Here is a 25334-nt window from a genome sequence, read left to right on the forward strand (position 1 = left end):
AAGTCAGGCAAATAGTCCTTGGCAGTGGTGGGATCCAAAAATTTTAGTAAGAGGTTCCCATGGTGGTGGGATTCAAACTGTGGCGTAGCGCCAATGGGGCTGGGTGGGGCACGACGGGGGCGTGGCTGGGCATTCGGGGGTGAGGCATTGCTGGGCGGGGCTGTGGCAAGGATGCAGCCGCTGCGCCTGTCCTTGGGCGGGAAACGAATGCACGCAGGCGCAGGCTGCCACGCACCTCCTGCTAGACTGCTTCAAGTTCTGCGCACTACTGATGAGGAGCGGAGGAGGGGCATAACGAAGGCAAAAATCACGTGGCAAAATCACCAATTAGTAACCCCCTCTCGGCACACACAAATAATTAGTAACCTACTCTCGGGAACCTGTGAGAACCTGCTGGATCCCACCTCTGGCTTGGCTCCCCAGCAGTTTAGGGACCCCTCCCCCCATATAGATAGATTCATCCTGTCCCTCTGCCCAAAAACAGGTAAACCATAACAGCTCTCCCTTTTTTCCCCCCCTTCTCAAAGTTCATGGATTGCGCTGTGATTGGCCGAGACCTGGTGAGGCTCCTGCAGAACGTTGCTAGGATACCTGAATTTGAGCAGCTCTGGAAAGACATTATCCACAACCCTCAGGCACTGAGCCCGCAGTTCACAGGTAGGTAAAGGCAGCCCATAGGTCGGTAAAGGCTGATCACCTGTAAACGCACAGGTAATCACCGAGGCACATTGTGGACTAGTTGCATGATGCCTACCAGGCCCGGTCATGGAAAGAGAAGTTCCAGTGGCTGAGGATTCCGCATGGCAACATTTTAAAAAAATCAGGTTCTGAAAATTAGGTGTTGTATTTGGGGAATAAAGTAGCATATGGGTCAGGTTCCTAGCTTTACAAAACTTGATTTCCCTGCTTTAAGAGCCAGCGCGGTGTGGTGGTTAAGAGCGGGCGGTCTCTGATCTGGAGAACCGAGTTTGATTCCCCACTCCTGCACGTGAGCGGCGGACTCTGATCTGGTGGGCCTGATTTGTTTCCCCCCCTCCTACATTCCTGCTGGGTGACATTGGGCCAGACCCAGTTCTCTCAAGATTTTCATAGGCCTCTTCCGCACACAGAGTGCGCCCAGTGTGCACTCTGCATTTGGGGGAGGGAGGAGGACCCGGCGCCTCGCCCCCAACTCACACACTTACCTTAGTTCAGTTTGAAAGTGGAGGCTGGAAAATGTGGCCTGTTCACTTGAGGCTGAAAACGGCCTGGTGGGAACTACACTTCCCAGGAGATCTTGGGGCTCGCAAGGTCTCCTGGGAAATCGTCCCAGGCAGTCTCAACAAACAATTCCCGATCCAACCTCCAGCTGAACTAAATGAACATCCCAGTGCTGTCCGTCATCCCCGCCCCTGGTAGCTCCGCCTCTGCCCGCACATGCCGAATAATGCACAGCTGTTTGAAAGTGGATTATGCTATTCCACACAGTAAAATCCAGCTTCAAAGTGCATTGAAAGTGGATTGAAAGAGCATAATTCTGCATATGCGGAAGGGGCCTTCGCCCCACCTGCCCCACAAGGGGTCTGTTGTGGGGAGAGGAAGGAAAGGAGTTTGTAAATGGCCTTGACAAGTTTCCTAACAAGAGAGAAAGGCGGGGTATAAATCCAAACGCTTCTTCTTAACGTGGTTTCCCAATAGAAGTATTTATAGAGCTAAAATTTAGTTCTTAGAGACCAACAAAATTAGGACCTTTTGAGAGTCAAAGCTCACTTCATCGGACGCAAGAAGGAATGGAGATCCTTAAGCCCTTATATCCCATTCCAAGGGTGGGAATGCAGATGTTCAGAAGTACAGTACAGTAAACCTTTATTAGGCATAAATAATTCTGCATACAGTGTGTTTGTATGATAAACAACAATACAACGAGGAATCCAGTACACTAAGTTAGGATGAATTAGACACAAACTTTCTGGAGACCTATGGTGATATCCATATGTTAATTAAAACCGATTTGAATGACTTCTCAGGTTTAGTACAATGACTTGAGCCTGAGACATGAAATCAATGTAATTTAGATGGTTTGATACATCCTGGGGACACATTTTAGTACCGTCTTTGAGATATTACTTCTGCTAAATATGTAGCGACCTTAAAGGTTATCTCAGAAGATGCATCACTAAGTAAATACTTCACTACATAAGCCGGAGGCAAATTTGTTTCAGCTTTAATAATCGGGATTATATAGTGACTACGTAATATAGAGTGTAACTGACATTCTAGGAGTATATGCTGTATTGTATCCACGGCATTTACAGAGCATGGGCATCGTCTGTCAGAGAATAAAACACCTTGAAATCTCCCGATTGTAACTTTAGAAGGAAGAAGCGTTTACTCTGGCAAGCATAAATGCTCTGCGACGAGATGGACCGTCGAGACTATAGAAGTGTTTTGCTATCTTCCCATGTAGGATGGGTAGGTTTAGAAAATCTGGGGAACATACTGCAGGTTGTGCTGGGTGAAGGGACCGAAATTCCATATCAGTCAGTCTTTGGCTGAGAAACCGAAATATATATTCAGAAGTAATTTTCACAGTTTCTTAGCAATCTTTACAGTTGCCCTTCAGAGCAGGCAAATATTATTGTTCTAGTGTTACAAATGGTGTTTAGGCAGTGGCATACCATTCTGAAACCGCGCCCAGGGCAAATCCTGGGCTCCATGCTCACGCCCCCCCTCCCAGCTGTGCCTCTCCACCCACACCCCGGGCTAGCTGAGCACGCCCAGCAAGAGCCAGCCACCTGCCCTGCATTCTGCCTCGTCAACGGGCTGGCGGGGAGAAGCAGCTGTAACTAACCAAGTAGTCCGAATGGCCAAGCATCATCTCCTTCTTGGCTTACTCTTTGTGTGGGGGGATGGGGGGAAGCACTTCAGTGGGTGGCTGTTTTTTTTTTTTTACACCAACCAGAAGCAGACCTTTGCCCCTTCTGCGCCTATCAATCGGCCAGGCATTAGACTCCCCATGTGCTTCTGTGTAGCTGTCAGGTTCTTGTGCAACAATCAACGATTGAGACTCTAGACCAGGGGTTGGGAACCCGCGGCTCTTCCGCTGCTGTTCTGCGTCTCCATGAGCCGAGCCGCTGGTCCTGCATCCATCGCCCACGGCCGGCTAGGCCGCGCCGCGGGCTTTTTCTCCTGCCCACCCAGCTGGTTTGCCTCCGCCCGGCCCTGGGGGGGTGGCGGAGTGAAGCCCGAGCAAGCAAAGTGGATGATGGGGCGTGCGAGCAAGTAAGTGGGTGGGGGGTAAGCGGGGTGGGTGGGTGAGCCAAATGGCTCTTTGAGGAGAAAAGGTTCCCGACCCCTGCTCTAGACATGTATCAGTAGCCTTTTATTGAACTGTGTCGTTTACCATTTTATTGAACTGTGTCGTTTACCATTAGGACAAGAAGCCTGATCTAAAATCACGGCTTCCGCTTGGCCCCTTTATCCCCCTGCATTCCTTCGCCTGAGCTCCCCCCTCCCATCTTTCCCGCAATAGAACGAATAGCAGAATAAGGAGGTGAGAAATCTGTGTTGTGTGTCCCAAGTGTTTCAAGGACAGCCGATAGGCTTCATTCCAGGCCCCGGAGGGGGCAGCAATGAGGGAGGCAGACTTCACCATGTTGCAAAGCGCAGCGATTAAGACAGAAAGGCCCATTAACATGCACTGATAACAACAAGTGCAGGTGTGACCCTGGCCCCAGCTGGCCGATGCCAGGTGAGGCAGGAACCCCTCCCCCCCCCCGTCCCACTAGTGGAGGCAGGGACGTAGGTATAGATTTTTATGGGGGGGGTTCAGGGGGCGGGGACAGGCCCCCCACCCACTCCTGGGGGCGTGGTCATGCCTCCCCAAGCCCCGCCCCTGGCCTCAGTGCTTATAAAAGCAGCTCTGGCGTAGGAGCAGCAGTGGCGTAGGAGGTTAAGAGCTCGTGTATCTAATCTGGAGGAACCGGGTTTGATTCCCCGCTCTGCCGCCTGAGCTGTGGAGGCTTATCTGGGGAATTCAGATTAACCTGTGCACTCCCACACACGCCAGCTGGGTGACCTTGGGCTAGTCACAGCTTCTCGGAGCTCTCTCAGCCCCACCCACCTCACAGGGTGTTTGTTGTGAGTGGGGAAGGGCAAGGAGATTGTAAGCCCCTTTGAGTCTCCTGCAGGAGAGAAAGGGGGGATATGAATCCAAACTCTTCTTCTCTCTGAGGCCCCGGACAGCAGACTCCCCTGCCCCGCCCCCACCAGCTGGGCTCCCAGCTGGCAGCCCCTTCTGCCCCCTCCCATGAAACCAAACCTCACCAAACCTGGGTAGTATCATCAGGAGAGTCTCCCAACAAATCCCTGAAATTTTAGTGTTGCTAGCCTAAAAAATGCACCCCTGCAGACCAAAAATCTAAAACACACTAAAAAAATACCAAAAAACCACAAACGGGGGCGGAGCTTCGGACATGTAATGCGGGGGGTTGAACCCGAGAACTCCCCCCCCTTACCTATGTCCTTGAGTGGAAGGCAGCCAGCAGCTTTGGAGACTGTTTGGTGAAAAGTTGTGTTGTGTGTGTGCGGGGAGTGGAGTAATACTCCCTGTGTCACAGCCCCAATCCGAACAATCCCGTTTTCTAATAAGATCACCTCTGGTACGGTCCTGTCAAAGATGGCCCGGAAGAAAAGGCCTCTCACTGAAGGGCTGTCGGACTTTCCAGCATATCCCAGTAAGGCAGTGGTGGCCAATCTATGGCACGGGTGCCAGAGGTGGCACTCAGAGCCCTCTCTGTGGGCACCCCCAAACAGAATGCCCCCTCCACACACACATCCCTAGGCTGGCCTGGGCGCTGGGCTCGATTATTAGCATTAAACCTAAGACCTAGTTTTGGGGGAGCAGTGTAGGTAACCCTGTTAAGCACTGTTAAACCCCACTGATTTTCATGCGAAGAACTAAAGCGCGATCCTTTACCTGGGACTAAGTTCGATTGCTGGCAATGGGGCTTGCTTCTGAGTATGTAAACCCTCCTAGGACAGGGCGTGATTCCCCGTTAGGCGTTACCGCGAAGTTTAGCTTCAAAGCAAAGCCACCGACAACCACCAAGCTTACTCGAGTAGCATACGCATACTCAGAGCCAACCGTTTTTTTCTAAACTAAAACCTCAATTATTAGGGTTAAATGGCCCGTGTTGGCACTTAGCGATAAATAGAGTGGGTTTAGGGTTGCAATTTGGGCACTCGGTCTCGAAAAAGTTCGCCATCACTGCAGTAAGGTTACAACAACAGGGAAGTCAATTCAGAAGGGAGAAGAAATGGACTTTCCAGCATGGCTGTTGCTCTCTCACACACCCCTCTGCATCTGCGGTGTTGGAAAGGTGTCGAGGCCTAGATGGACCGAGATCTTTTGTGGTGCCGACTGTCCCCTTCAGATGTATTTCTTTTGATCCTCCGCTGAGCCCCGAAGGTCCTAGTGGGATGGCCACATTGCTGTCCCTCGCAAGGACAGATCTCTCTCTCCCCAAAGGCGTCTCTCGGCTGCCTTGACCCCCCGTCTGGCCTCCCTCATCCATAATGTCCCAGACCCCTTCTATTAAGGATTATGAGAACAGATTTGTTTTCTGTCTCGCCATTGTCGGCACATTCCCCTCCCCCCCCCTTTGCTCTTTTTAAATTATAATTTAGTTTCTACCCTGTTTCCCCGAATATAAGACATCCCCGAAAAATATAAAATAGACTTATAGTAGAGGTTTTTTTGCTGAAGTCACGAAATATAAAGGCATCCCTGAAAAGTAAGACATAGCAAAGGATTTTTTGTTTTGGAAGCATGCTTGACAGACAGAACACAGGAAAAATAAGACATCCCCTGAAAATAAGACATAGCACATCTTTGGGAGCAAAAATTAATATAAGACACTGTCTTATATTCGGGGAAACTCGGTAGTTACTGGGGCTGAAACAGAATCCTCCTGGGACTCTGGAGGAGTCTTATGGAACGAGGCAGGGCTCCTTTTGAGTGAGAGCTCAGTGCGGGGACGGGGGACAGAGACTTGAATATGTGAGGCAGCTTCCAAGCATGGGCAGAGTGCTTACCTTTTGCTCTGAGCTAACCTCAGTGAGCTTCCACAGACGTTTGCCTCTGGGTCAGGTTGAACTCCGGTAGCACTGTTATTTTGAAATTAACTTTGGGGAATCATAAGAGTTGGAAGAGACCGCATGGGCCATCCAGTTCCAACCCCCTGCCATGCAGGAACACGCAATCAGAGCACTCCCAACATATGTTCATCCAGCCTCTGTGTAAAAACCTCCAAAGAAGGAGACTCCACCACACTCCGAGGCAGTGAATTCCACTGTTGAATAGTTCTTCCTAATGTTTAGGTGGAATCTCTTTTCCTGCACCTTGAATCCGTGACTCCGTGTCCTATTCTCTGAGGCAGCAGAAAACAAGCTTGCTCCCTCTTCAACAAGACATCCCTTCAAATATTTAAACATAGCTATCATGTCTCCCCTTAACCTTCACTTCTGCAGACTAAACATCCCCAGACTAAACATCCCCAGCTCTTCGGAGGGCATGGATTCCAGACCTTTTACTATTTTTGTTGCCCTCCTCTGGACCCGTTCTAGCTTGTCAATATCCTTCTTGAATTGCGGTGCCCAGAACTGAACACAGTACTCTAGGTGAGGTCCGACCAATGCAGAGTAGAGTGGTACAATTACTCCCCTCGAGTCTAGGCGGCTTTATACTCTTATTGATGCATCCCAGGAGAATCGCATGTGGCTTTTCTTAGCTGCCATATCCCTGCAAACTCATGTTCAGTTTGTGGTCTACTAAGACTCCCAGATCCCTCTCGCAGGTAGTGTTGTCAAGCCAAGTGTCACCCATCCTATATCTGTGTTCTGTATCTGTGGTTGAAAGGGTTGGGGCTGATTCATACCTGTTCATTGTCTCTCTCAGCGACTCGTTGATCCCCTGACACACAGCTGAGCCTTCAGACTACGGTACTTCTTTTGCTTTTCAGTGACATACAGTCAGACTTTCAAAGCGTTTTGGATATCAGGGGAATCTTACAACACAAGCCTTTATTGGCATATAAAACAGGACAAAATTTTAAAACAAAACCAAGGTTAAAAAAATACAGTTAAAATTACTAATTTTCCCAATATGCCATTGCAACAGTTTCACAAAAGAGCACATCAGAGCTGTTCAGGAGATTGGGTATCTTATAACACTCATGCCACTGAGAACATTGCAAGAAAATGGAATTCATATTTCATCGCATTATCTTATTGTATTTTAGGGCATAGGGAAACAAAGAATGGTCAAGAATGTTTTAGGCCGTGAGTCATATCCCATGAACAAAGCTCTTTTTAGAACGTTCCATATTCTTAAATCTTCCCTCCAGCAGAGCTGATGGCAGCACATTACATCTTGCAGTAGCCAAGGCTCTCCTCTGGAGTGGGATTAATAATGTCATTCAGGAGAACAGCTCTCATGGGATTAATAATGTAAATTGGAGAACTAGGTTGTCTTGGCAGCCTGAGTCAAATTATGAAAATCAAGATCCAGGAGGCCTCCCAGGTTTCTTAACTAGTCAGAAGGCTTCCACCTTTGTGAGCATAAAGGAGCATTCCAAGGGAAACCAGTCAGCCTCAGCCTTTCTAAAGATCAAAGTATACCATTCTGAAATAAAGTGATCTGATAACAGAGAGGGAATAATCAGGGGAATCTTGATAATGGCTTTTGCATCTCGAAATGATATATTTATTTGGGACTTTTACACTTGGCCTTTGGGGGCCTGACTTGCAATTCATTGAAGACATTCAAGAGATGATAAAGCAATGGAAAAAGCGAGGCAGAAAGAAGAGCGGCTGGCAGGACAGGGCCCGATTAGACATGGCCGTTCTCTCTAACTTTCGCTCCCGTTTGCATCTTTCCAAGAAGCCGCTGGCATACCGCTGCACAATACTGCTGCACAACATAGTGTATTGCTAGGAGAAGGATTCAGAAATGTATGTAGTTATAAGGTAAATAAGCAAGGCCTTTAGTTGGTAACTTCCTACACCAGCCATCCCTACAAGAAGCTTGGGCTGGCTTACAGTAACTTCCTCCATTTTATTTATTTATTTATTTATTTATTTATTTATTTATTTATTTATTTATTTATATACCGCCCTCCCCAAAGGCTCAGGGCGGTGTCCGTCAATAATAAAACAATTTAAAACATCATAATATGTAATTTACATAAAATAATACATAAAATAGCAAGACTACAGATGGCTTCAACCCCTCCCTCCCCCTCCATGGGAGGCCAGATGTTATGAAATCCTGCAAAGGTGGTGCCTGCAAGGTGGTCCTCGCATATGTAGTGTTGTCAATCCGTGGCAAGGTTAGGCATGTCAGGCCTGGCCAAGTACCTGGTGGAACAGGTCCAATTTTACAGGCCTGCAAGAAACTTTGCCTAGAGTCCCTTAGAGCCAGATCTTGCCTGGAAGCCTGTTCCACCAGGTAGGGGCCAGAGCCGTAAAGGCCCTGGCCCTTGTAGAGGCCAGCCGGATCGCCTTGGGGCCAGGGATCCTCACGACAGTTCTGCAAGGTATCCTCACGACAGTTCTGCAAGGTAGGTTAGACTGAAAAAGAATGAATGAATGGCCCAAAGTCACCCTGGTGAATTTCCCAGAATTTGAATCTGGGTACGCCCAGGCCTAGTCTAGCCCTTTACCAGCTGTACCAAACTGGCTGTTTTTTGATACCTAGAAATCAACAGAAAAGACAGCTGTCACATGTGCCTAGGGAAGGTTCTCCACGCACTGGGGGCCACAGTAGAAAAGACCCTGTGTCCCCAAAAGCCATTCACCCTTCTCCTAAAGGTGGGGGTACCCAGACGATTTAAAAAATGCCAATCTCACCCAAGGAGGCTCCATTTCCCAGCCAGTTCTGTACCAGCACATGTACACCGTGTTGCATCGACATGCAGGTCAGTGGTGGCCGAGCTATCACCTGTAGCACAGGTGCCCGTGTACTCAGGAAACCCCTCTGTGGGCGATGTATGCACAGAGTTCGTCATGTGGGGGGCCATAGGTAACCCTATTAAGTGCTGTTAAACCCCACTGATTTTTTCATACCACAGGAAAAGAACTGAAGCACAATTCTTATACCTGGGGCTGGCTTGGCAGTTTGCTGGCAGCAGGGCTTGCTTCTAAACCCTCCTAGAGATTAAGTGATTCACCCATTGGAAGAGTGGCACGGATTAAGTTTCAAAGCTACAAAAGCAGCCACCGACTACCACCAAACTTACTCCCCAAGTAGCGTCGCCTTGGACCTAACCATTTTTTCTAAACTAAAACCTCAGTATTTGGGTTAAATTGCCGTGTTGGCACTTTGCGATAAATAAGTGGGTTTTGGGTTGCAGTTTGGGCACTCGATCTCAAAAAGGTTCACCATCACTGACATAGGTCATCATGGAATTCCCTGCTGAAATTGCCAGGTGCATTTCAACTAAACTAATCCCATTCGGCAGCTTTACACCACCTCTGTCTTCCGATCTGCTTCATGCTTACTTAGGAAGCTGGGTATGTTTAGTTTGGCGAAGAGAAGGTTAAGAGGCAACACGATAGCCATGTTTAGATATCTGAAGGGATTCCATGTCGGTGAGGAACTTGGCTTGTTTTGCAGCTCAGAGACCAGGACCAGGAGAGCAGGGTTCAGGTGAAGGAAAGAGATTCCACCTAAACGCCGGGGAAACTTCCCTGACAGTAGGAGCTGTTCGACAGTGGAATGCACTGCCTTGGAGTGTGGTGGAATCTCCTCCTTTGGAGGTTTTTAAGGAGAGGCTGGATGGCCATCTGTCAGGAGTGCTTTAATTATGTGTTCCAGCATTGCAGGGGGTTGGACTTGATGGCCCTTGGGGCCTCTTCCAACTCTAGGATTCTATGATTCTACTCTGTGTTCTGTCTGTGTGCGGTATTTGACAGGTGATGGAGCAGCAGTGGCGTAGGAGGTTAAGAGCTTGTGTATCTAATCTGGAGGAACCGGGTTTGATTCCCCGCTCTGCCACCTACCTGAGCTAATGGAAGGAGGCTCTCATCCTGGGAATTCAGATTAGCTATTGTACTCCCACACCGTAGCTGGGTGACCTTAGGCAATTAATCAACTTCTTGGAGCTCTCTCAGCCCCACCCCTCACAGGGTGTTGTTTGTTGTGAGGGGAAGGGCAAAAGGAAGATTGTCAGCCACTTCGAGTCTCCTGCTGGAGAGAAGGGGATATGGAAATCAAACTCACTCCTCCTCTTCCTCCTCCTCCTCCTCCTCCTCCTCCTCCTCTTCTTCTTCTTCTTCTTCTTCTTCTTCTTCTTCTTCTTCTTCTTCTTCTTCTTCTTCTTCTTCTTCTTCTTCTTCTTCTTCTTCTTCTTCTTCTTCTTCTTCTTCTTCTTCTTCTTCTTCTTCTTCTTCTTCTTCTTCTTCTTCTTCTTCTTCTTCTTCTGTGTGCGGTATTGGACAGGCTGATGGTTACGACGCGTGTGCCCCGTTTGGCCACCTGCAACCTGGGGATGGACCAGCGTCCGAAGGGGTAGGAGGAGCTGTCAGCCCCGACTCCGCCGACCTTTTCCTTCCAACTTTCTCTGCTGCCGGGTTTTGGCCTGTGCTCCATGCCAGGCAGGGAGAAAGCTGCCTGCAGCGTGGAATTTATGCGCATAGCTCCCAGGCTCCGAGCTCCACGAGCTTGCATTCTATCAACGGCAGGAGGCCTGTTGCATAATTGCCAGCTCTGTGGGTGGGCGATGGTGGGAACAAGTAGCTGGATAGAAGAATATATCAATATAAATGATTCAGTTTCACTGCCCAAGGCTATCTTATTGTTAGCAATCCTAACAGCCCTTCAGGGATAGGAGATTTCCCCCCCTACTCCATTGGCCGCATTCAATAGAGAGTCCCACTTTATATCATTTCAGGCATCTTTTCAGTACCGCTCCACTCCAATGCCCTGTTGTAGGGCACTTCAGGGGCCCAATAGGGTGAAACGCAAGGTATAAATGAAGTAAGTGGAATAATATATAGTCGAAGGATTTCCCTGCTGGAATCAACTGACTGTTGTGGGTTTTCCAGGCTATGCAGCCGTGGTCTCAGGGACGTAGGTATAGATTTTTTATGGGGGGGTTGGGGGGGGGCCCTTAAAATAGGGCATGGCAGCAGCCTCCTTTAAAGCCCGCCCTGGCCTAGTGCTTATAAAAGCTTGGCTCTCGAGGTGCAGGGATGGCGAGACTCCCTGCCCTGCCCTGCAGCCTGCCCCTCCCCTCACAGGCAGAGGCATAAAGAGGAAAAAGCTCCGGAGCCTAAATTGCACAAATCTGGTTTCAGCCCCTCCCCAGGCAGCAGCTGTGATGCTGGAATCACACCCCAACAGCATCACTTTCAATGGCATTTAAACCTAGAGAGCCCAAATTCTCCTTTTAAATCCACCTTAAAGGGGAGAATCTAGGGTCCCCAGTTAAAACAACTTTGAAAGAGTAGGCCTGTTTTGAGTGAATTCTCCCCACCCTGAGAAACAGCATCACTTTCCAGTGTGGCGTAGTGGTTAAGAGCAGGTGATTCAAATCTGGAGGAACGGGCGATTCCCTGCTCTGCCACTTGAGCCTGTGGAGGCTTATGCTGGGGTCAGATTGGCAACCTGTGCACTCCACACATGCCAGCTGGGTGATCTTGGGCTAGTCACAGCTTCTCCAGAGGCTCTCTCAGCCCCACACCGCCTCTATAGGGCATTTGTTGTGTGAGGGGAGCAAGGGCAAGGATTGTAAGCCTTTGAATCTCCTACAGGGGAGAGAAGGGGGATATAAATCCCAAACTCTTCTTCTTCCTAAACTGAGGGACCTCAAGATTCTCCCTTTTAAATCCATGAAGGGGTGGATTTAAAAGAATCTAGGGAAATGAGGGAATTGCCTACATTGTCCAGGGGTGCAATTGTTAAGCTAGAAGCACCAAACTTTCAAGAGCATCTTTAGGGTGCCTTCTCCTAATGATACCACCCACCCAGGTTGGTAGAGAAGTTTGGTTCAGGGGTCCCAAGTTGTGGACCTTCAAGGTGCTAGCCCCCACCTTCCTATTATCTCCCATTGGAAACAATAATGGAGGATGGGGGGGCACCCCCCTTTGGGAGTCTATAACTTTGGACCCCCTGAGGCTAAACTCCTCGCAAACAGGTAGTATCATCGAGGGGAGTCCCCAAACAATCCCTGAAGGTTTGGTGCTGCTAGCTTTAAATCAATCAAGCCCCTTGCAGGCCAAAAACCAAAAAAAAAGCACTAAAAATGTTTTAACCCACAAGCGGAGAGTGGAGCTGTCGGACATGAATGGGGGGTTCAAATCAAAACTCCCCCCCCCCCTTACCCTATGTCCATGCGTGGTCTGGTCATGGTATAGAATCATAGAGTTGGAAAGAGAGACCCCAAAGGGCCATCAAAGTCCAACCCCTACAATGGTCAGGGAACACACAATCAAAGCACTCCTGACAGATGGCCATCCAGCCTCTCTAAAAACTTCCAAAGAAGGAGACTCCACCTCCCTCTGAGGTAGTGCACTCCACTGCCGAACAGCTCTCACTGTCAGGAAGTTTTTTCCTGAAGTTTAGGTGGAATTTCTTCTCCTTTACCTTAAGAACATAAGAACAAGCCAGCTGGATCAGACCAGAGTCCATCTAATTCAGCACGCCTTTCGCGGTATGGCCCACCCAGGTGCCTTTGGGAGCTCACATGCAGGATGATGTGAAAACAATGGCCTTCTCAGGCTTTCCAGGCTGCTCCCGATCACCCTGGAACTGTTAAGGCGTTTGCAATCTCAGATCAAAGAGGATCAAGATTGGTAGCCGCCAAATAGAGCTTCTCCTCCATAGAAATCTGTCCAAGCCCCTTTTAAAGCTATCCAGGTTAGTGGCCATCACCACCTCCTGTGGCAGCATGTTCCAAACACCAATCCTGCGTTCGTGAAGAAGTGTTTCCTTTTAGTAGTCCCTTATTCTTCCCCAACGATTTCAATGAATGCCCCCTGGTTCTAATCTATTGTGAAGAAAAAATTTACACCATGTCAGCATTTTTCTACCCTGTGCATAATTTTGCATGAACTTCAATCATCTTCCACAGCCAGGCGTCTCCTCTCCAAACAAAAAAAAATTCCCAAAGCGCTGCAGCCTCTCCTCATAAAGGAATGGCTCCGATCCCTCTAATCATTTTACGTTGCCCTTCTCTGCATACTTATCTCTTCAATATATATTTAATGATAGAATCCACAGAGTTGGAAGAGACCACCAGGGACCCATCAGGATTCCAACCCCCTACAAAATACAAGAACGCATGACAGCAATCGAAGCCTTAACGTATGTTCAATCCAGCCTCTGACCAAGACGCCTCCAACAAAGGAGACTCCACCACTCTTCGAGGCAGTGAATTCCACTGTCGAATAGCCCTGACAGTCAGAAAATTCTTCCTACTGTTTAGGTAGACTCTATTTTCCTGCACCTTATTACTCTGTTTCCTAGGCTCATTCCGCACAAGCAGAATAATGCACTTTCAAACTGCTTTCAGTGCTCTTTGAAGCAGTGCGGAATGGCAAAATCCACTTGCAAACAGTTGTGAAAGTGGTTTGAAAACGCATTATGTTGGGTAATGCGGAAGAACTGATCTCGAGGCACAGCAGAGAAACAGGCTTGCTCCCCTCTTAAATAGCGACATCTCTTCAAATATCTAAGCCCTTAGCTATCATGTCCCTCACTGAACCTTCTCTTCCCTCTGGACCCCAAGCTTGTGCCAGCTCCTCAGTCTCCTCCTAAATGGGGCATGGATTTGGGCCCTGCGACCATGTTGGTCGCCCTCCTCTCTGCTCTGCCGGTTCTGTAATGAAGTCTCAAAAGAAACTCTTTGCGATTTCAATGCAATTTTTTGGGCATTGTGTAACCGGAGTCCGTGCGCGCGCCGTACATTAACTTTAAAAAAAATTCAGCCTGGGAGGCTCAGGGAAGGTGGATTCTTCAATATGTATCAGTGACACAAATTGGCATCTGCTTTTGCTTAATTTATTCTGGTTTTGCCAGTTTCGGGTCAGGGCGAGGAATGCTGCTTGACGGATGCAGTCAGACACGCACACACAGATGCAGAGAGCTCAAAGGGACCTCAAGGGTCATCTAGTCCAACCCCCTGCAGTACTACCTCCCCCATCCTCCAGTGACCCCCTGCTCTATTCCCAGGGGAAGACGAAAAACTTCCACAATCTCTAGCCAATCTGGCCTGGGAGAAAATTTCTTCCTGACCCCGAAGGAGAAGAAGAGGAGTTTGGATTTATATCCACCCCGCTTTCTTTCTTGTAAGGAGACTCAAAGGGGCTTACAATCTCCTTGCTTGCCCCTCCTACAACAAACACCCACTGTGGTGGGGTGGGGGCTAGAGAGAGGCTCAGGAAGCTGTGACTAGCCCAAGGTCACCCAGCTGGCATGTGTGGGGGGTGTGCAGGCTAATCTGAATTCCCAGATAGAAGCCTCCCACAGCTCAGGAAGCTGACTTGGAAAGCGGAGAATCAAACCGGGTTCTCCAGATTGAATGCACCCGAGACTCTTAGCCTCCTCTGCAGCATGCTGCTTTCACTCCAAGGAGGCACTGTCTGCTTTCCTTCCTCCCCACAACCCCAACACCCTGGCAAGTGGAGTGGAGCTCAGACGAACAACAAACACCCACCGTGAGACGGTAGGTGAGCTGTGAAGAGACAAGGTCACCAGCTGGCATGTGTGTTGGGAGTCTCATAAGCTAACTAGTTTCAACAGATAAAGCCTCCACAGCTCAAAGGGGCAGAGAATCAAACCCGGTTCTCCAAGATTGAAGTGCACCTAACTCTTAACCACCACTGCTGAGGTGGGAGTTAGAGTGGGTAATTCGTTGAGTTACCCTGGGTCGTAGCAATGAAAAGGACCCAGAGCCAAGCACTGACCCCTGCCTGCCTCTCACAATCTGCCTATGTTCACAGAATGAGCATCGCTGTCGGATGGTCTCTTCATTAAAACCTCTCTGAGGAGGCTCCTCCATGCCTCTAGCCGAGAACCTGTTCAAACCAGTTCTGTAACTGTCAGGAATTTTTTCTAATGTTTAGCAGAAAGCTTTTTTAAAAATTTAATTTCAAGATACGTCATGGGTTTTTCTTACTCAACCGCTATTCTGGCTTCAGTGATTTCATTAAATGTACCAAATACTTTGCGATACTTCCATGAGGGCTAGAAACGTCTTTTTAAGTTTTTGATGAAAGCGGAAATGCCCGGGAAGACTTTTCTTTTCCATCCGGCAGAATCGTGGCCTATAGCTTAGCCATAACTTAGCCATGGCAAGAGACACCCCCCCCTTCCCCCCCACAGATCTCTTCAGAGCCAGCGTGGTGAGGAGGTTAAGAGAAGGTGGATTCTAATCTGGAGAACCGGGTTTGATTCCCCATTCTTCCCACACCTGAAGATGGCGGAGACTTTTCTGAGGTGAACCAAGATGTGTTTCGCACTCCCTACATTCAGCTGGCAGGTGACACTTGGGCTGAAGTCGCAGTTCCTCCTCAGAGACTCTCCTGAAAGCCCCACCTACTTCACAAGGTGTCTGTTGTGGGGAAGAAGAAGAAGAAGAAGAGTTTGGATTTATATCCCCCCTTTCTCTCCTGCAGGAGACTCAAAGGGGCTTACAATTTCCTTGCCCTTCCCCCAGCAACAAACACCATGTAGAAATTGGGGTGGAGCTGAGGGAGAGCTCAGCCAGCTAGCCAAGTCACCAACTTAACGTGTGGAGTGTACAGGCTAATCTGAATTCCCCAGATAAGCCTCCACAGCTCAGGCAGCAGAGCTGGGAATGAAACCTGGTTCCTCCAGATTAGTTACATGAGCTCTTAATCTCCTACGCCACTGCTGCTCAGGAGAGGAAGGGAAAGGAGCTTGTAAGCCACCTTGAGTCTCCTTACAGGAGAGAACTGTGGGGTATAAATCCATCCATCCATCCATCTCCTCCTCCTCCTCCTCTTCTAAATTTATTATAGGATGTTGTGAAGGGGGAGGGGCAAGGAGATTGTAAGCCCCTTTGAGTCTTCTGCAGGAGAGAAAGGGGGGATATAAATCCAAACTCCTCCTCCTCCTCCTCCTCTTCTTCCTCTTCTTCCTCTTCTTCCTCTTCTTCTTCTTCTTCTTCTTCTTCTTCTTCTTCTTCTTCTTCTTCTTCTTCTTCTTCTTCTTCTTCTTCTTCTTCTTCTTCTTCTTCTTCTTCTTCTTCTTCTTCTTCTTCCCCCCTCCCCCAGCAATATTCAGAAGCATTATTCTATCGAAACCTGGAGTCTCCATTTAATTATTCAGAAGCATTATTCTATCGAAACCTATTATTCTATTGAAATTATTCAGAAGCATTATTCTATCGAAACCTGGAGTCTCCATTTAATTAGCCAATCGGCAGGCCTCTCTTTTCCCATGAATGTGTCCCCTCCCTGCAGAAAACCTCAGCAATCTGGTGCCTAAATTAATTATTCAGTGCTCTGAGTTCACAGCTCCCGAGTTTGGTTCAGAAGCAAGATTACTGCCCTGTTGAGAGCCAGCATGGTGCAGTGGTAAACAGCAGGTGCACTCTATTATTTTATATTATTATTATTATTGATTAGTTTTCTTATACCACCCAATCCCCGAAGGGCTCTCAGCGGCAATTCTAATCTGGAGAACCGGGTTTGATTCCCTGCTCTGCCACTTGAGCTGTGAAGGCTTATCTAATGAACCAGATTAGCTTGTGCACTCCCAACACATGCCAGGTGGGGGTCACCTTGGGCTAGTCACAGCTCTTTGGAACTCTCTCAGCCCCACCCACCTCACAGGCTGTTCATTGTGGGTGGGGTGGGGGAGGGAAAGGAGATTGTAAGCCCCTTTGAGTCTCCTACAGGAGGGAAAAGGGGGATATAAATCTAAATTCCTCCTCCTCTTCCTCTTCTTCTTTTTGTTCTTCTTCTTCGAGCCAATCAATCACTGTCTGCTAGCCCTCCAGACTAGAAGTTAAGGAACCTGTTTCGTTCTTTATGTCTGTTCTGTATGAATTATCCTTGCCCCTAGCTTGTAACTTCTAGAAAGTATGCGTTGGATTATGATCACGCTCTTGTTGTTGTTACTCTGCTGCTTAGCATTTTATAACTTCTTCCAACTTTCTGTGGAATTCGCTTCCCTCCTCCTCCCGGCCAGTGTTTTCATTCTGAATTTTCCAGCTGCTGTAAGTTGCTTCTCGTGTTCCCGGAGGGTGCCGCTGATGAATTATTGAAAAATCAGTAAATAAAACATCGCTGACTTGCCTTTCCGAAAGGTGGCTGACAGTCAACTGGAAAGCCACGTCCTGTGGCAACAAAAGGCCTTGCTGGCTGCCCTGCTTCTTAAGGGAAACATAGAATCTGCAGCTGTTCGTGGCCTCAGAGGTGTCCTCTAAAGTGAACCTTACTTAAAGATCCAGAGTTGTAAATAACTACATTGCTTGTAGAAGAAGAAGAAGAAGAAGAAGAAGAAGAAGAAGAAGAAGAAGAAGAAGAAGAAGAAGAAGAAGAAGAAGAAGAAGAAGAAGAAGAAGAAGAAGAAGAAGAAGAAGAAGAGAAGGAGGAGGAGGAGGAGGAGAAGAAAGAAGGAGGAGGAAGAGGAGGAGGAGGAGGGGGAGGAGGAGGGGGAGAGGAGGAGGAGGAGGAGGAGGAGAAGGAAGAGGAGGAGGAGGAGGAGGAAGGAGGAGGAGGAGGAGGAGGGAATTTGGATTATATCCCACTTTTCTCTCCTGTAGGAGACTCAAAGGGGCTTACAAATCCTTGCCTTCCCTGCAACAAACACCTAATAGTGGGGTGGGCAGAGAGAGCTCCGAAAAGCTGTGACTAGCCCAAGGTCACCCAGCTGGCGTGTGTGAGAGTGCACAAGCTAATCTGAATTCCCCAGATAAGCCTCCACAGCTCAGGCGGCAGAGCTGGGAATCAAACCCGATTCCTCCAGATTAGATACATGAGCTCTTAACCTCCTACGCCACTTCTGCTCCCTGTAGAAGGAAGAAAACCATTCCATAGTCCTGGGGCCACGACCCGAAGGCCCTGCTGTCTGGTTCAAGAATATTGACGTCTTTAGCATATTTGAAAGGGTCAGGTGCTCCAGTCAGTAATAAGACTCAAGATAGGTTCAAGAGCTTTATTCAGAACTGTGTCAGCCCATCGGCCAGATAGCCGAAACTGAGGGTTTGGCTCTCTGGCCCCCGGTATATACCTAAAGGTTACAGTTTGGTTCAACCCATAATCCCCCCCCCCCCCATTTCCCGCATAATATCCAGTGCATTGAAAGGACAGTGAAAAGAGACGCATTGTTTGGGACAGGCAGGAGTTACTCCCTTAGAAAAACAGAGTAAGAGAAACCATCAAAAGCTATTAGACTAGTTCCATGCGAACAAAAGGAAAGAAGACCTCATGGCCTTGGGCGATGGAAATGGCTGGAGCCATCTCAGAATCACCAGACCAGGATTAACTGGGGCCTGACAATATCAAAGAAACATGGAGTTTGGTCTTTGCTGATCCAAAGGTATATGATTTGATTTTGATTTGATTTGAAATTTAATTTATATCCCGCCCTCCCCCGGAGGGCTCAGGGCGGTGTACAACACAATAATCAACAGCAATACATTAATACAGTAGGACTAGCATGAACCATGGACAAACAACAGTAAGCCAGTATAATGAGCATAATAACAACATAATTTACAATAAACTATTCCCTCCCTTTCTTTTGGCCTTAGATTGGGCGCCATTTTAAACAACTCCTGTTTTATAAAAACTTTGGTTGTTTTAATTTCTAGCTTTCTGCTGTTTGAAATTGCTGCATAGGTTTTGAGGGATTAATGTTTCAATGTTTGTTGTTGGTTGCTGTGGGGTGGAGGTGAAAGGCATTGCCTATCAACACTGGGCATGAGGATGAAGCCCTATAAGTCAATCAATCGTCAAATCAAATCAATCAATCAATCAATCAATCAATCAATCAAATCAGTAAAATCAATTAATCAGCCCACTTAGACCATGGCAATTTCAAATACCACTTATACACAGTAATACTACAAATGTAATATTCCCTCACTCAGCTAGATTAATATGGCTTCCATCACTTTAAAATACATGGTGGGGAGATGTACCCAATTTGGTGTGGTGGCTAAAAATGTGCTAAATAGCCTATTCCCCCTAGTTGACAGGCAGCTCACAGCATTTCGATACTGAGCAAGGTGAGAAAATAAGGCAAGCCAAGATTGGCAGCTTTAAGTGCCTGATCAGCAGTTTTGGGTATGGCCGCTGTATTTGTTTGTTTGTTTGTGGTCTTTATAGTCTCGAGGCAGATGACATGAAATAAGTCAGTAATCAACAGGACAGGGCATCCGAAAAAGCACCTGGGTAGTATTGGAGTGGTAGAATTTTTTAAAAAGGTCTTAAAGTGTAAGCATGCTAATCAAATGTGCAGATGACAGCACAAATTAGGGGAGGTAGCTAATACTCCAGAGGACAGGGTCACAATTCAAAACGACCTGGGCAGATTAGAGAGCTGGGCCAAAACAAGCAAAATGAATTTCAACAGAGATAAATGTAAGATACTACACTTAGACAGAAAAAAAAATGAAAGGGACGGATATAGGATGGGTGACTCCTGGCTTGACAATACCACATGCGAAAGAGATCTGGGAGTCTTAGTGCACCACAAAGTGAACATGAGTCAGCAGTGTGATGCAGCAGCCAAGAAAGCCAGTGCAATTCTTGGCTGCAGCAGTGGCAATATAGTGTCCTTCCTCCAAGACCCTGAGGCACCAAATCTGCTGGTAGAGGCTGCATCATCATATGTAATTTCTCCTTCATCCCCTTCTTGACCAACTGGTATCTCTTGCTGCAGGCTGTCAGTATCATCATGATCACCTGGTTAATGAAAGGAAAAAAATAGAGCTTGTTATCTAACAAAGCCAACTGGTGTAGAGCAGATCTGGAGAACTGGGATTGATTCCCTGCTCTGCCACTTGAGCAGAGGCTTATCTGGTGAACTAGATTAGCTTGTGCACTCCAACACACACTAGCCGGGGGACCTTGGGCTAGTCACAGTTCTTTGGAGCTCTCTCAGCCCCACCCACCTCACACAGTGTTTGTTGTGGGTGGGGGTGAAAGGGAAAGGAGATCACCAGCTGTTCCACAGGTAGGCTGTTCCACAAAGAAGGAGCCACCACAGAGAAGGCACTGGGACTCAAAGCGGTTTGTGCCACTTTCTTCTCCTCCATTTTATCCTCTAAGCAACCCTGCGGGGTAGCTTAGGCCAAGAGTGCATGTGACAGGCCCTAGGTCACCCAGAAAGCTTCCTTGGCAGATTGGAGATTTGAACCCAGGCCTCTCAGAACTGAGTGCAGTAATCTAACCACTACACCGCGCTAGCAGTGTAGCCGCGGCCTCTCCCGGGTAACAGCCGAGATCCCCTGACTGGCATTCTCACCACCCAGCTGCAGTGTTTCCCAGGAGCCTTGTCAGTCGGTGGATCGTGCACGGCTCCGGCAACTGCCACGCATGTTGTTTCATCCCTGCAGGCATCTTGCAGCTCCTACAGTCGCGGACGTCACGAAAGTTCCTGGCATTCCGCCTGACGCCAGACATGGAGACCAAGCTGCTCTTCATGACCTCTCGGGTAAGCTGGGACCGCCCGCTCCATCAGCCTTTGGGCCAAAAGGGACTTTCTGGCCAGAGTCGTGCAGCCTGGCGAAGAACAGGTTAAGCGAGGGGAGGATGATTCGAGTCCAGTAGCTCCTTAAGGACCAACACACTTTCCAGGCCTCCAAGCATCAAAGCGGCCTGGAAACCTCGTCTTTGTGATGCTGCTGGGCTTGGGCCTTGCCTTTCCACCTCAGACAGATGTAGCTGCCCAAACTGAAACTGGGAAGCCAGACTCCGTGGCCTCTTCCGCACGTGCAGAATAATGCACTTTCAATGCACTTCGGAGCTGGATTTTACTGTGCGGAATAACAAAATCCACTTGCAAGCAATTGTGAAAGGGGGGTGTTGTGTGGATTCCAGGCTGTATGGCCATGTTCTAGTAGCATTTTCTCCTGAAGTTTTGCCTGTATCTGTGGCTGGCATCTTCAGAGAAGATGCCAGCCACAGATGCAGCCAAAACGTCAGGAGAAAATGCTACTAGAACACGGCTGCACAGCCCGGAAACCACGCAACACCCCAGTGATTCCGGCCGCGAAAGCCTCAGACAATTGTGAAAGTGGATTGAAAGTGCATTATTTTTAATTTTATGGCATTGAAAGGGGTCCATGGGTCACTTCACTGTTATTGCTGACCCTATGGCAGTGATGGCGAACCTATGGCACGGGTGCTTGAGAGGAATTTGGCACTTTCGGAGACCCTCCCCTGTGGAGCGCAGCATGAAACAGTGTTACCCCTCACAAATCTAGGCTGGCCTGGGTCGCTGGGCTCAATTATTAGCATTAAACCTAAAGACCCTGAGTTTGGGGAAGAAGCAGTGTAAAATTACAAGCCCTGTTAAGCACTGGAAAGCCCCACTGTGATTTTCATGCAGAAGAGAATAAAGAGGTAAAACTTCAGGTTGCTGCTTGCAGTGAGGAAGCTTGCTTCTGAGTAAACCCCTCCTAGAAGTTTATGAGTTTCCTGTTGGAAGAAGTTGCACGGTTAAGGCTTCAAAGCAAAGCCACCGAGCTACCACCAAACTAACTCCCGAGGTAATGCACGCCTTCGGAGGCCAAATTAGCCCTTTTTCTAAACTAAAACCTCAGTATTCAGGTTAAATTGCCGTGTTGGCACTTTGCGATAAATAAGTGGCTTTTGGGTTGCAGTTTGGGCACTCGGTCTCGAAAAGGTTCACCATCACTGCCCTATGGGATGGGAGAGGAGGTGAAACTGAAGTAACCGATTGCCACCTTCGTGTTTTGGGGTTGGCTTGGCTTTCCAGGCAGTGCCATGTAGAAGGCACCCCTTCAGGGTGGGTCGCAGGGTCGTCGGTTCTTCCAAACCCACATTCAGGAAACGCACCACCTCAACGTTTCCCCTTTCCCAAGCTGGTGTGTCTCTCGCCCCCACTGTTAGCATGCCCCCTCCCTTCCTCCTAGGTGCGCTTTGGCCAGCAGAAGAGGTACCAGGACTGGTTCCAGCGGCAGTATCTGTCCACCCCGGACAGCCAGTCCCTGCGCTGCGACCTCATCCGCTACATTTGCGGCGTGGTCCACCCATCCAATGAGGTGCTGAGCTCCGACATCCTCCCTCGCTGGGCCATCATCGGCTGGCTGCTCACCACCTGCACGGTAAGGCGTCTTGGAGGGCCGGGTGCACTCTTGTGGCTGCCTGGCAAAGGGTGGTCGACGAGCCGTTTCAGCGTTCCCTGTTCATCTTGCTGTCCTTTATTCAGTTGGGTTAAGAGCGCAGCATCGGTGGTAAATGTGGTTAAGAGCAGGTGTACTCTAATCTGGAGGAACCGGGTTTGATTCCCAGCTCTGCCGTCTGAGCTGTCGGGGCTTATCTGGGGAATTCAGATTAGCCTGTGCACTCCCACACACGCCAGCTGGGTGACCTTGGGCTAGTCACAGTTCTTCGGAGCTCTCTCAGCCCCACCCACCTCACAGGATGTTTGGGGTGGGGAGGGAAAGGAGTTTGTAAGCCCCTTTGAGTCTCCTATAGGAGAGAAACTGGGGATATAAATCCAACTATTATTGTTGGATTGTAAGCATTATATATACCCCAGCACAGATACATCAGGCATGCCCCCCTTCCAGTGTGATGTAGTGGTTAAGAGCAGGTGCACTCTAATCTGGAGAACAGGGTTTGATTCCCTGCTCTGCTGCTGGAGCTATAGAGGCTTATTTGGTGAACCAGATTAGCCTGTACACTCCAACACACGCCAGCTGTGTGACCTTGGGCTAGTCACAGTTCTTCGGAGCTCTCTCACCTCCACCCACCTCTCAGGGTGTTTGTTGTGAGGGGAGAAGGAGATTGTAAGCCCCTTTGAATCTCCTATAGGAGAGAAAGTGGGGTTATAAATCCAACTATTATTATTATTATTCAGTTGGGCTAAAAAAAAATGGGGGCCAAAGGGACCGCAAAGGCTGAATCGCAAAGGCAGAAGAGCCAGTTTTTAGCTGGATGGCCTTTTCCTTTGGTTAAGGTCATAGAGTTGCCAGGATCCTAGAGTTGGCCAAAAGACAATGCGGAGAGTGGCCATTCAGGCTGACAGAGCAGATCGTTTTGGGTTGAATCGAGCGAGGGAGCCGAGATACATAACACTTTTGCTGCAGGGGACGGCACTGTAGTTCGTAGAACAGATCCACAAGATCCATCCCTCCAGAGTTCTAAGATATCAAGATTTCCCCTCTGGGAAATGCAACCTCCTTCATGTTTCTCTTACCTCCAGAGTTGGGGGATTCTGCTGAAGGAATGCCTGTCCTCCATCACCCTCCTGCCTCTTCCCAGACAAACCTTTCTCAAATCAGAGTTGCTTTCCTGTCGGCGTCGAGCCGCTGCACGCTCGCGCCGAGCTTGAGGCTTGTCAGCAAACGGCCCTCTCCGCCTTTTCCGATGCCCTGCATCCGGCTGCTGAGTTCATAGGCTGGCCACCGGGTGCTGGCCTATTCATCGAGAAATGTGCTCTTCAAAATCAGGGCTGAGCCAAGCCATGTGTCAGGGGCAGAGCTCAGCTGTTGAAATTAAAACTTGCAGATTTGTATTCATCTGATAAGAACAGACAGAGCCAGAAGGGGAATCTGGTAATTGAGGCTCGTGCCCTTTGTTGAATTCATCCCTTTACAGGCTTATGGGAAGTAGTTGTCGTAGGTGTGGTTGTGCTGAGCCACTTTATTTTATTTTATTTATTTATTTCGATTTATGAACCGCCCTCTCCTCGAGGGGCCGAGGGCAGTGAACAATATAATACAACTTTAAGCTTTAAAAACCATCTAAATTGATACATTCTGTACAATAAATTTTTTTAAAAAAAACAATTAGGCAGTGAGAAGAGCATCATTGTTATGGAACTTCAGGTTGCAACAGACTCCCCCCTGTTCCAGGAAGCAGGAGATAAGGGGGAAGGCTTGCCTAGTTCACTAGTTATGGAGAAGCCAACCAGGCCCCAGGTGATAACAAGTCAGGTGTGGCCTTAACTCTGGACAGGAGATTCCAGGCCCAGCGAGAGCCAAGCCTGACACATGTCCGCCGCTGCTCCTGTGCTGCCTTGGCTTGGGTCTCAGGATGCCGCAGGATGCCATTTACCTTCTCTCTGTTTCTCCCCCATCTAGTCCAACGTCGCTGCTTCGAACGCCAAGCTGGCCTTGTTCTACGACTGGCTGTTCTTCAACCCCGAGAAAAACAGCATCATGAACATCGGTACGGCAGAGTCCTCGGATCCAGTTCCGATAGAGGCTGCTTTCTTTCTTTGTTTGTTTTCTCATCCCAATTTCTGCCTTCCCCAAACCCCACCCCCCTATTCTGTGCGATTGAGAGTTTGCTGGAGGTTCACAGCAGGTAGTATCGCCCTCCGCCACCACTCCTGGTTTTCCAGACGTGCTCTTCTCAGTGAGAAGGTTGGCAGCGTCTCTGAACAACTGCTTGCCGACCACTGCCAATCCCGCCCTGCACTTCCCAGATGCATAGAAGGACTGGGAATACATTTAAAACGCCATCTCAGTTCCTGTGGCGGGTCTGACCAGCCTCATGTATAAACTGAGTGTCGTAGAATCCTTCACAGTTGCACTGAGCATCAGTGTGGTGTAGAGGCCGGTGGGCTCTAATTTGAAGCACCAGGTTTAATTTCCCACTCCTCCACGTGATCAGCAGACTCTTATCAGCAGACTGCAAGGAGCAGCAGTGGCGTAGTGGCTAAGAGCAGGTGCACTCTTATCTGGAGGAACCAGGTTTGATTTCCAGCTCTGCCGCTTGAGTTGTGGAGGCTTATCTGGGGAATTCAGATTAGCCTGTGCACTCCCACACATGCCAGCTGGGTGACCTTGGGCTAGTCACAGGTTCTCAGAGCTCTCTCAGCCCCACCCACCTCACAGGGTGTTTGTTGTGAGGGGGGAAGGGCAAGGAGATTGTCAGCCCCTTTGAGTCTCCTACAGGAGAGAAAGGGGGGTATAAATCCAAACCTCCTCCTCCTCCTCCTCTTCTTCTTCTTCTTCTTCTTTTATTTCTTCTTCTTTTATTTCTTCTTCTTCTTTTATTTCTCCTTCTTCTCCTTCTTCTCCTTCTTCTTCTTCTTCTTCTCCTCTGGTGATCCAGGTTTGATTCCCTGCTCCTGCACGTGAAGCCTGCTGGGTGACCTTGGGCTAGTCCCAGTTCTCTCA

At 48.7% G+C, this 25334-nt stretch overlaps 1 protein-coding gene across 1 annotated transcript in view; it reads left to right on the plus strand.

Moving 5' to 3' along the window:
* The window catches only part of INTS3 (integrator complex subunit 3), a 140349-nt gene that overhangs the window by 61147 nt on the left and 53868 nt on the right, over positions 1–25334 (plus strand). The window contains 4 exon segments of the mRNA XM_048503365.1: positions 528–657; positions 20574–20671; positions 22116–22307; positions 24291–24378. Of these exon segments, the coding sequence (XP_048359322.1) occupies positions 528–657; positions 20574–20671; positions 22116–22307; positions 24291–24378 (508 nt within the window).

The sequence above is a fragment of the Sphaerodactylus townsendi genome, linkage group LG01 (assembly GCF_021028975.2).
Source record: "Sphaerodactylus townsendi isolate TG3544 linkage group LG01, MPM_Stown_v2.3, whole genome shotgun sequence".
NCBI lineage: Eukaryota > Metazoa > Chordata > Lepidosauria > Squamata > Sphaerodactylidae > Sphaerodactylus > Sphaerodactylus townsendi.